We start from the raw sequence: 12,481 nt of genomic DNA, 5'->3' as shown, positions 1-12,481 counted from the left end.
AAACATTTCACATTTGATCATTTCAATGTCAAAAAGAGTACAGTATACGTCATCATTGAGCTCTCACGTACATCTGTCACACTAACCGTAATGATAGAATTTTTTTATTTTGCAAATTCAGGAATACGTGAAAGTGAAAGTGTGTCACATGAATTAGGAATTTCATTTCTGTTCATCCAATCCTAATATACAAAAATGAATTTCACACCTCAGAAAAAGACGTTGATCTGGGTTTGTTATTTTTTAGTCATATATATTTTTGTTTTCATTGTTTGTTTGTTGTTGGATGAAGAAGAGTCTTGAACCCAAAATCTTCTCGTATTTTGTTCTATTTTTGAAGCTGTTCTATTCAAAGTCCACAGTTTCTAGCAGCTTAACATTGTGTTCATCTTATCCGTGAATTTGTCTGACACGAGTTTGAAGAATAGCAAATGGGTTGGATTAGATGTGACATATATACAGGTCTGACATCGGAATCCAATTCTGGGCCTAGTTTAACACTGTTGTAATGGACAATATTTTGCGTTATTTAAAAAAATGTAATTTCCATTACAACAACGAGCCCATAATGAATTGGGTTATCAGACCTGCATATATGTGTTGGAGTGTTTGTCATTAACAACAAATAAATAAAACAATGACAATACCCGTATTGAAATATCTATCGTAACCGTCATGGTCATAAGCCTGCTACAGACAAAAAATCTATACAGCGGGTGGGGGGGGGGGGGGGGGGGGGGGGGAAGGTGGTTGACATTTAGAATGTCAAAAACTTACAACCAAATCTTCAGCCACATTCAAAATTCAGAATTGGAGAAAAACTCTGTTTGTTTCTTTTACAAATTCGGACTAAAAGGACAACATTTTCGCCCTTTCTTCACTCAAGTTTTGGTTTGAAAAATTGAAAACCGGAGGAAATACTTTGGCCAATTCATTTTAAAATGTCTGTATAGAAGAGGGGGGGGGGGGGGGGGTCTGTGATCAAATGGAAATAACAAAATTACCAAGATAAACATCACCCCTCCCCCCCCCTCCCTCCCCTCAATAAAAAAAATGTTCAAATACACTTTTTTTTAAATCATACGATCATTTTGAGCTGCAAACATCAGACTTGGATCAAATGACATGTAAAACAAATGTATATAAAAACCAACATTCATGCATTGACATGGGGCTGTCCCTGAAGTTCTTACATTATTGCACACAATGATAAATAAGAAACTGACGCAGGGTGGAGAAAGAATGGGACAAAAAATCCAGAGAGAGAAAAATGCCAATACAGAAAAGTTATTTACAAAACTATAATTGAATTCATTTTCGTTACTTGCCTAACCTGGTGTGTTTGTTTTTGTTTGTAAGGGTTTGGTTCACTGTGCATTTAGTTCATTTTGGAGTCAAATTCAAGAAATCAAACATAATCTCATGATTAAATTTCATCATGGACGAAATCATAACAGGTTGAAGAATCGAATGTAAAAAGGAAGAATAGCAGTTACATAAAAAAAAAAAGAAAGAACAAAAGACAAGGAGAAGTTTGGGCTCAAACCATTCTTCACCCTTATAAGAGTTTTGAACCACTTGACAGTGGAATCTCGTTAAAACTGAGTCCTGTTATAGCCGAATTTCAAGGGAAACTACCCAAATGGTCTAAATCACCATTTCTTATCATATGTTGTAGTCTCTCTCTCTCTCTCTCTCTCTCTCTCTCCTCTCTCTCTCTCTCTCTCTCTCTCTCTCTCTCTCTCTCTCTCTCTCTGAAACAATATGTATAGATATTCATTGCTGTTCAATATTTTGTTAGTCACGTGGTCTCATAAAATAAATTCTCTTTATGAAAATCTGTCATTCAAAAAATTGAATGAAAAAAAAAACAAAAAACACACACACACACACACACACACACACACACACACAAACACGCTTAACACAAACCAAAATAAAACCATTTGTTGAACCAAAATAAATATTCATAAAAATGTATTTATACAAAAATCTTTTCTCTAGATGGAATGTACTTATTGCTGATAATGATATGAAAGTGACCTTTGTACGAGGATTATATTCCATTGTACGTTTCGTGTATGTATGAGTGTGTGTATGTGTGTATGTGCGTGTGTGTGTATACTGGTACCTGCACCATCATCGGAATTTCAGCAGTATGGGTGCTCATCTTTTCACAAAAGTCAAGCAATGTTAAGCATCAACAGTGACTGGATGGGTGACAGTGATCATGAAAGATTTTGGACCTGACATTGTGATAAAGTACCTGGCTATATCAGTGAGGGACAATCTAAGGGTGTCTTGCATGCGACTGGTACTGTATGAAATGGAAATATGGTTTTATTTGGCCTGCTGGGAGAATATGTGAAACATTGTGAAGCTCACTGAGCATGGTAATTCCATGGAAATGCGTTACAGAAATGTTCATATTCATCTACATTTATCAAAGTGTTTTCACTGATAGAGACTAGGTGGGGGGGGGAGGGGCTGTCTGAAGCATTGGATCGTGAAAATACAAATGAAAAGATGAAAAGGCAAAGGCTTAGATAGGGACAGTACAGATTATAGACATTTTGGGTACACACCCTTCATCAGCATAACAATACACTGATGAAGGGTTTGAACCTGAAATGTCCATTGTCTGTCTGTTCCCATCTGAAGCTTTTCCGTTTTCACGAATACAGACTTCAAACTTTGTCCACTGTAGGCCTGTCACAACCAACCAAGATAAAAATCTGTCAATTTTGGGGAAAAAATAATAATCCAAATTTCAAGACAAAAAAAATTTAAAATAAAAATTTAAAAATTTAGCAGGTGATTGTAAAATCTACTGAGGGCTTAAAAGATACGGAATTCCGTAAACATATGGAAATTTGGCAACCTTTCACTACCTAAAAGTCCTATCTCACTGACACCATGGAAATGGCTGGTATGTATCGGCCATTGTATGTGTTGGCCATTGTATGTGTTGGCCATTGTATGTGTTGGCCATTGTATGTATCGGCCATTGTATGTGTCGGCCATTGTATGTGTCGGCCATTGTATGTGTCGGCCATTGTATGTATCGGCCATTGTATGTATCGGCCATTGTGTATATCGGCCATTGTATGTATCGGCCATTGTATGTGTCGGCCATTGTATGTATCAGCCATTGTATGTATCGGCCATTGTATGTGTCGGCCATTGTATGTGTCGGCCATTGTATGTATCGGCCATTGTGTATATCGGCCAACAGACGAGGGACATACTCCTAAGGTCTCTAAGCCTACTGCAGTCATCAAAGAGAAAATGGACAAGCTGTTCTAATTGTGCGATAATAAATTAAGATGATTGAAACATTCCTATTGAGCAAAACCGACATCAAAGATGGACGTGTCCAAAATACGTGTCTAGGTAATTCATACATGTGGCCTCAGTCAACCACAGGCGTAGATAGGTATAGTATGATGTGATGCCAATCAATATACCACATACCACATCAAATATGTGATGTCTGCCTAGTAATATACGTGAAATACAAACAGCCCCAGCCCATACATACGTCATCACCATGTACAACGGGTTAACAAACAGATGGTGACACATGAACAAGGCCATAATGGCTGCCCGGGTGGAATGGCCGGATGGAAAGGAATACTTGTCAACCCCTGGAGCTCCAAACATGTCCGCCACATTGTGGGCCGGCCGACTTCTTCGGATGGTCAATTTCAGCAATGCTACCACCAGGACGTCAAACAGTAGAGCTGGAACAGATCAGAAAACAATCAACCATGTAAATGTACGAAGAATCTGACAAGGTGATACAAAGCTGCTAGAAGCTGTGGACTGTAAAATGTAATAAACAAAAATCAATAAAACAGCTTTTAAAAAAATCAAACACGGAATGTTTCAGGCTCAAAACCCTTCTTCAGCCATCAACAACAAACAATGAAAACATAAACATGAGACTAAAAAACAGAACGACCACAAGAAATATTCCTCTGCCATCTAATCTGGTTTTTACTTTCAGTGTTTTTTTTTTGGGTTTTTTTTTTAGAGCTGATATATTCATTTTTGTTTGTCTGTGAAAAAGGCTTACAAGACAATAGAAAAGGCTTTCACTGGAGGAAAAGGCTTACAAGACAATAGAAAAGGCTTTCACTGGAGGAAAAGGCTTAGAAGACAATAGAAAAGGCTTTCACTGGAGGAAAAGGCTTACAAGACAATAGAAAAGGCTTTCACTGGAGGAAAAGGCTTACAAGACAATAGAAAAGGCTTTCACTGGAGGAAAAGGCTTACAAGACAATAGAAAAGGCTTTCACTGGAGGAAAAGGCTTAGAAGACAATAGAAAAGGCTTTCACTGGAGGAAAAGGCTTACAAGACAATAGAAAAGGCTTTCACTGGAGGAAAAGGCTTAGAAGACAATAGAAAAGGCTTTCACTGGAGGAAAAGGCTTACAAGACAATAGAAAAGGCTTTCACTGGAGGAAAAGGCTTACAAGACAATAGAAAAGGCTTTCACTGGAGGAAAAGGCTTACAAGACAATAGAAAAGGCTTTCACTGGAGGAAAGGCTAGAAGACAATAGAAAGCTTTCACTGGAGGAAAAGGCTTACAAGACAATAGAAAAGGCTTTCACTGGAGGAAAAGGCTTACAAGACAATAGAAAAGGCTTTCACTGGAGGAAAAGGCTTAGAAGACAATAGAAAAGGCTTTCACTGGAGGAAAAGGCTTACAAGACAATAGAAAAGGCTTTCACTGGAGGAAAAGGCTTACAAGACAATAGAAAAGGCTTTCACTGGAGGAAAAGGCTTACAAGACAATAGAAAAGGCTTTCACTGGAGGAAAAGGCTTAGAAGACAATAGAAAAGGCTTTCACTGGAGGAAAAGGCTTACAAGACAATAGAAAAGGCTTTCACTGGAGGAAAAGGCTTAGAAGACAATAGAAAAGGCTTTCACTGGAGGAAAAGGCTTACAAGACAATAGAAAAGGCTTTCACTGGAGGAAAAGGCTTACAAGACAATAGAAAAGGCTTTCACTGGAGGAAAAGGCTTACAAGACAATAGAAAAGGCTTTCACTGGAGGAAAAGGCTTAGAAGACAATAGAAAAGGCTTTCACTGGAGGAAAAGGCTTAGAAGACAATAGAAAAGGCTTTCACTGGAGGAAAAGGTTAGAAGACAATAGAAAAGGCTTTCACTGGAGGAAAAGGCTTAGAAGACAATAGAAAAGGCTTTCACTGGAGGAAAAGGCTTAGAAGACAATAGAAAAGGCTTTCACTGGAGGAAAAGGCTTAGAAGACAATAGAAAAGGCTTTCACTGGAGGAAAAGGCTTAGAAGACAATAGAAAAGGCTTTCACTGGAGGAAAAGGCTTACAAGACAATAGAAAAGGCTTTCACTGGAGGAAAAGGCTTAGAAGACAATAGAAAAGGCTTTCACTGGAGGAAAAGGCTTACAAGACAATAGAAAAGGCTTTCACTGGAGGAAAAGGCTTACAAGACAATAGAAAAGGCTTTCACTGGAGGAAAAGGCTTACAAGACAATAGAAAAGGCTTTCACTGGAGGAAAAGGCTTACAAGACAATAGAAAAGGCTTTCACTGGAGGAAAAGGCTTTGTCTCTCCCTTGCAGTATCAAGGCTTTCACTGGAGGAAAAGGCTTTGTCCCTCCCTTGCAGTATCAAGGCTTTCATTGGAGGAAAAGGCTTTGTCTCTCCCTTGCAATATCAAGACTTTCACTGGAGGAAAAGGCTTTGTCTCTCCCTTGCAGTATCAAGACTTTCACTGGAGGAAAAGGCTTTGTCTCTCCCTTGCAGTATCAAGACTTTCATTGGAGGAAAAGGCTTTGACCCTCCCTTGCAGTATCAAGGCTTTCACTGGAGGAAAAGGCTTTGTCCCTCCCTTGCAGTATCAAGACTTTCACTGGAGGAAAAGGCTTTGTCTCTCCCTTGCAGTATCAAGACTTTCATTGGAGGAAAAGGCTTTGACCCTCCCTTGCAGTATCAAGGCTTTCACTGGAGGAAAAGGCTTTGTCCCTCCCCTGCATTATCAAGGCTTTCACTGGAGGAAAAGGCTTTGTCTCTCCCTTGCAGTATCAAGACTTTCACTGGAGGAAAAGGCTTTGTCCCTCCCCTGCAGTATCAAGACTTTCACCGGACGAAAAGGCTTTGTCCCTCCCTTGCAGTATCTCAATTGTTTTTTATTAGAAAGAAATTTATCTTTGAATGTTCCCTTTACTTCTATGACTTGTGAATGACACATTCTTTATTTCATTTTTATTGCTAAAGAAAAGACAAAAAAAAAAAAAAGAGAGAGAGAGAGAGAGAGAGAGAGAGAGAGAGAGAGAGAGAGAGAGAGAGAGAGAGAGAGAGAGAGAGAGAGAGAGAGAGAGAGAGAGAACTGAATTTCACATTCAGTGATGAATGTCCTCTCCTCTTATCTCTCTCACACTCATCCTGTCTTGTTAAGGAGTGAACACCCCTCCCCCCCCCCCCCCCCCAACCGTGCCAATATCCCAGTACTCCAACTTAGAATTAGTTACAGTTGTGTAATTTGTACAGCATGACAAAGTAAAAGGCAAATCGCAAAAGCAAAATTACAAAATTGGTGTTATCCGTGTCAGTGTGAATATTCCCCATGCGATGTCTAGGATGGTTCAACAGTTTATGATGTGTTGTAGTTGTACACATTGTGCCACTCCTAATTTAATATGACACACCTAATATCAGACATGACAATTGATTGCTTTTGCCATCTTTTGGATAAAAACACTTTTCTCTTGCAAAGTCACACAAATCAATTGTTCCATTCACTGCTGGATAAACAAAGAAGTCAAAAGAAAACCTTGACTGCACCCAGCATCAATACCCGTGGAGAGAGCGCCACAAACACAGCTCTATGAGTGCCACAAACACGGCTCTATGAGTATGAGTTGAACAAATGTGCACCAAGGGCATTTACAATGATTCACAAAGCTCACTTATATTCAAGAATGATTAAGAGTACTCTCTGACAAAAAATCGATTGAGATTTTATTGTTTTGCTTCATTCATTTGCAAATATAATACATATGAAAATATTATTATTACTAGTATTATGGGCTAGCATCAATGTGTGGATACGTTTGTATAGCATAACTGAAAACATTGTGTGTCTAACACAACGAGAACCACATGCAATTTTGTGTGCGTGTTCCGACTATGAAGGAAGTGATATAACTGATGACTAATACATATAACTGTTGATATGATTATTGTTTGACTCCTTAGTCGTATGTACTTGTGTGTTTGATGAGAGATTTTAGATTGAGCTTCATCCTATTACAGTAAACTTTAAAAGACAAATTTACTGTCCTTAGATGAACGTATCCCAGCCTTCAAAATGCATATTTTATTTCTTTATAATATACTTATGTTATTTCAATATTTTGATTTTTCATCTTCAAATTTACATTCAATCAAGCATATCTCGCTACAAATATCTATGTATTAAACAACAACTAACTTCCTGTTGTACTCGCCAAACTGTATTATATTATTATGACATCACACTTTCATCTGTTACAATTCATTGATTTTTATATATTGTATTTTGTCTATCAATTATCATTTTATTTCAACCATGTCAAACACCAGAGCAAGAATTCCCATTTTTAAAAATCCATTCATCATTATCAGAAAAACAGAAGTGCGGAAGTACGGAAAGTAGTAGAAATGGCAATCAGGAAAAACAATGAACTGGATCTTGTTGTAACGACCCAGCCAGAGCTTGTCTCTACTGTAGAAATTATCCCTGCTATATCAGACCATTGTATTGTCTATTGCCAGATAAAAATAGAAGCGAGACACAAAGTTTCCACAATCCTAGAATTGTGGCATGTTATAAAAACGCCAATTGGAAAGGTCTTCAATCCTCTGTCTCCACTTTATCGGATACCATTTTACACTCACACAGTACATGCCTGATGTAAGAAAAGTATGGGATGAACTACGATAAGAATTACTTGACTACAACCAGCCTTCATACCGTACAAGGCAATTGGTGGGAAAAGAAAAGATGTCTGGCTGAAATATAAAACTTTAAAGATGATCAAAAGGAGAAACCAGATTCACTCAAAAATGAAACGAACTGGAAGAGAAGACCTAAAAGAATACAATGCAACACTCAAAAAGCAAACATGATAGCAAATACGCAGGGATTATTGGAGCTACATTGAGGGCTGAATCATGGAGTCTGTAGACAAATCATGCACAACAAAAAGCTTCTGGCCTTTCATGGCATCTTAACAAAGGGTAAACATCTGGGTTGCCCCACTAGGATAAAGAGGAAGACGAGTCACTGACAATAATAAACAAACAGTTCCAGTCCACATTCAGTCCAAATGAGAATTTTACTGTCAAAGAATTCAATGTGAAGAGTGCCAAAAACAAGCTGATGCCACAAGGATATCATAATCACAACAAACAGTGTCACAAACTTGTAACAAAACCTTGACCCCACAAAAGCAACTGACCCAGATGGCTTATCTCTGCGTGTATTGAAAGAGTTCGCATCCAAACTTGCTCCTGTGCTTACAAAAATGTATCAATTGTCTCTTGACACCGGCATAATACCATTTGACTGGAAAATCACCCAGTAACCAGTAACTCTGATTTTAAAGAAAGACGACAAAGCAAACCTGTAAATTATCGACTGATGTCATTTAACCTGCATTCCTTGTAAGATTCTAGAGCACATCATCGCCAGTAGCATCTCAAACTATTGTGAGCAAAATAAAATAATTTGTCTACAACAGCACAGGTTCCGTAAATATCATATGAGATTCAACTCATTGGCCTGACAGAAGAAATAACACAGGCTATGGATGCAGGTGGTCAAGACGATATTTCAGCAAAGCTTACAACAAAGTCAGTCACTGTATCCTCGTATAGAAGCTCCAACATTATGGAATAAGAGGAAAATTAAATGCAACTTTATATTAGATCGTGAACAAGTTGTATTAGTTAATGGAGAAAAATCCCCTTATATCCCAGTTGAGTCTGTCGTACCACAATCCTCCGTACTTGGCCTTCTGTTGTTCCTGTTTTTTTTATAAATGATCTACCCATAGGCCTCAATTCTGTAACAAGACACTTTACAGATGATACAGCTTGTCACAAAAATATAAAAGGCATTCCACACCAAATTCAATTACAACGAGGCCTCAACCATTTGGCGACATGGGAAGAGCATTGGAAAATGTCTTTCAGTCACAGCAAGTGCTCAGAAATATCGAATGTCTCGCCGTGGCACGAATTACCAACATAATTATCACTTGTATGGACAGAAGCTGGAAGAAGTAAACCAAACAAAATATCTCAGTGTAACAATAACAACAGACATGAAATAGAGCAACCACATTCAATACATCGTGACAATAACAACAGACATAAAATGGAGCAACCACATTCAATACATCGTAACAATAACAACAGACATGAAATGGAGCAACCATATTCAATACATCGTAACAATAACAACAGACATGAAATGGAGCAACCACATTCAATACATCGTAACAATAACAACAGACATGAAATGGAGCAACCACATTCAATACATCACAAACAAAGCAAATAAGACCCTTGGCTTTTTAAAAGGAAATCTTAAAACAAGCAACCAATCCACAAAATTAGCCTCTTACAAAGCCATGGTCAGACCATCACTGAAGAATGCATGTTCTGTATGGGATCCACACACAATGGTTGGTATTAATATCCTCGAAAAAGCACAATGAAGAGCGATAAGATGGAACAAACAAATGTTACATAGAAGAAATAACAGACTCCGACATAAAGATCCTTGGATTACTGCCACTCATTGCCCGTAGACAACAGTCCAGACTCATTAACTTGTACAAATATCACCATGGTCAAATTAATATTAATATAACATCCAAGTTTCAACCTAAACTTTCGACCCACTGACATAGCGCTTGTACAACACATCCACTGATATACAATATTCCAGCCTCAAAAAACATCTCACAGACAATCAAGTTTTTTCCCCAAAACAGCAAAGGAGTGGAATAGCCTCCCAGATGAAATTGTCTACGCACCCAACATGGAAGCTTTCAGAAACGTCTTATCCGCCTACCTAATGTAGACTACATGAGAGAGCAGCATAAATTGTCAACATGAATTCACTGGCTGTCTTAACCCAAAGAACAAGAACAAGAAGAAGAACTGTGTGTGTTTCAAATGCTATAAACTGCCCAAACTATAATAACGCATTCCTGACGTTGCTACTTCTTTCACCAACACTTACTTTGCGTTGGTGGTCAAGGAACCAGAGCTGACAAAGGATCTGAACCACTTGTCTGTACGTGCTCATCACATGGAATCACTGTCTTAATTTGATTAACATTGTACATACTATAACTACTACTACTACTACTACTATTACTACTACTACTACTACTACTACTACTACTACTACTACTACTACTACTACTACTACTACAATTAGTACTACTACTACTACTACTACTACGAATATTTCTATAGCGTCTTCCATCAAAATCTCAAGGTGGTGGTACTACTACTATTACTACTACTATTACGACTACTACTACTACTACAGCCGAGGGACTCATACCCCGACCGTGCCACATGGAATCATAGTCTCTCGGCTGCATTTTTACAGGAAATCAGCAATCGCTACTATTTCTTCCTCTTTCCATTATTTTAAAACTTTTCCACAGCCACAGAAAGGTTACGGTTCGGAACCCAAGTCGACTCATTGACACTGTGACTGAGATCATCCTACTGTGCGGCACTCACCTCTTTGATGCCGTTAAATGTATAACATAAACAATAAATCATTTCTGATCTGATGATATAATTCAAAACAACTAGACGTCTATCTATAAAAAAATCTAATAACTCACCGAAGAGTAAATTCACAGCAATGACGATGTCTTGAGATTTATGTGAGCAAAGAAAGTAGATGACACTCCCCATAATCCAAGGTGCTCCATGGCAACTTATTTCCAGGATTTTCATGAGTGGTCGTAAATGACCTAAGGGAGATTCGACAGTGGCACAAACTGCTAGATGAGTTGTGAAGCGGTGGTCCAACATGAGAAATGAATCCCACAACGAAAGACAAGCTGACGTGCAGACCTCTGTAGCAGTTTCCTCGTTTTCATTTGCTTTTCCATCATTTTTCTTTGATATCGGACGTTTTTTCATCTTCAAATGTATCGGTATGGTATATATCTCTCAAATAAGGAGATAAGAATTACCTTTAAATTATAGAAATTAAAGTTGAAGAAGCCGAGTGAGAGATCACTTTCAACTTGGTCGCTGTAATCAACAAATGAACTCTTCTATAATGGAGTCTCTTTAGGTATGAAACAGCTGTTTCCACTTGCAATAAAGTGATGAAGTTGGCTTGTTTCGACTGTGAAATTAATATTCATAAGTCTGTGTCGACATTTGATCTTGTTCATGATAATCAACCATAAGTATCGGTTTGATTATCAAGTTTTGAAGCAAACAAAGCGCCATTACATCAAATATTATTTCGATGTGAATGCGCGTGAAGGAAGTTTGCATCTTTTGTAAAGCATTGGTATTGAGAGTATCTACCTGACGTAAACAAACATCCTTAGTAACCAAGAAGATGAACGGATCTCTTAGGCCTTCGAGTAAAAAATTTGATATAAGATCCTAATGGTGCAATAGCTTAAAATAAAACTGTTGGGGCCCTTATTCCATTTTTATACTATGGATCGTTCCGTTAACCCAACGGATGGAATAGGACTTGGATCCATGTCGGTTTGGAACGGGGCTCTAGATAAGGAAAACAATAATAGTAATGAGAACATTTCAGTTGGTAACGATAGCATAGGTCCGGTTATAAGAATTCTTGAAATCGATGCTAAGATAGATAAAGAACCCACTCATATTGATGAAAGCTCTTCAGCTGTGCTGAAATATAGGACACCTAACTTCAGGTAGGTCGATCAATAATCAATGATGTCGACTTTGTTTTAATGAGTGTGTTCCGTCGTATCTAACTCTAACTCGAACCGTGAGAACATGTTGTCTTTGTGACACTTTATTCTATCCCAACACTGGCGATAAACCCAACACGTGTCTGCTCTCGCGTGGCCTGGAGACCACTGACGTGCACTTATTTACAGGTCCGATAATCCAATTCCTTATGGTCTCATTGTTGTAATGTAAATCTAAAAAAATGACGCAAAATATTGTTTTTAAACAAGATCCATAAGTGGGTCCAGATGTCAGACCATCCATTGGCCATTCTTAATTGTTGTTTCCTATTCTTTTGCCAAACTGGCCCTATAACATTGCGACTTTCGTATATTGCAATCACAAACATTAACAAAGATAAACATTTTTCGATATAAAAGGTTAACGTTTGATCAAAAGGTGACAAGTTAAATTTTGAACACTTTAGAGACAGAGTGAAGTACGTGGACTCGTAGACTCGAGTTTGAT

At 38.1% G+C, this 12,481-nt stretch overlaps 2 protein-coding genes across 2 annotated transcripts in view; one reads left to right on the top strand and one right to left on the bottom strand.

Moving 5' to 3' along the window:
* Positions 1-256: 256 nt before the first annotated feature.
* On the bottom strand, positions 257-11,367 carry LOC144979423 (polyisoprenoid diphosphate/phosphate phosphohydrolase PLPP6-like). The gene is made up of 2 exons (XM_078926066.1): positions 10,903-11,367; positions 257-3,743 (listed from the first exon to the last, which is right to left on the bottom strand). The coding sequence occupies exons 1-2, from the start codon at positions 11,204-11,206 to the stop codon at positions 3,361-3,363; spliced, it is 687 nt and encodes a 228-aa protein (XP_078782192.1). The 5' UTR covers positions 11,207-11,367; the 3' UTR covers positions 257-3,360.
* Positions 11,368-11,611: 244 nt separating this feature from the next.
* The window catches only part of LOC144979422 (protein FAM78B-like), a 21,872-nt gene continuing 21,002 nt past the window's right edge, over positions 11,612-12,481 (top strand). Inside the window, exon 1 of the mRNA XM_078926065.1 lies at positions 11,612-11,973. Coding sequence (XP_078782191.1) covers positions 11,744-11,973 — 230 coding nt within the window. The 5' untranslated portion in view covers positions 11,612-11,743. The remainder of the gene's footprint in view (positions 11,974-12,481) is intronic.

This window comes from Berghia stephanieae, chromosome 9, assembly GCF_034508935.2.
Source record: "Berghia stephanieae isolate SIO BIC M18660-M18661 chromosome 9, UCSD_Bste_1.3, whole genome shotgun sequence".
In the NCBI taxonomy this organism is placed as follows: Eukaryota; Metazoa; Mollusca; class Gastropoda; order Nudibranchia; family Aeolidiidae; genus Berghia; species Berghia stephanieae.
The sequence above is the reverse complement of the archived record's forward strand: the minus strand, read 5'-3'. Positions and strand labels throughout refer to the sequence as shown.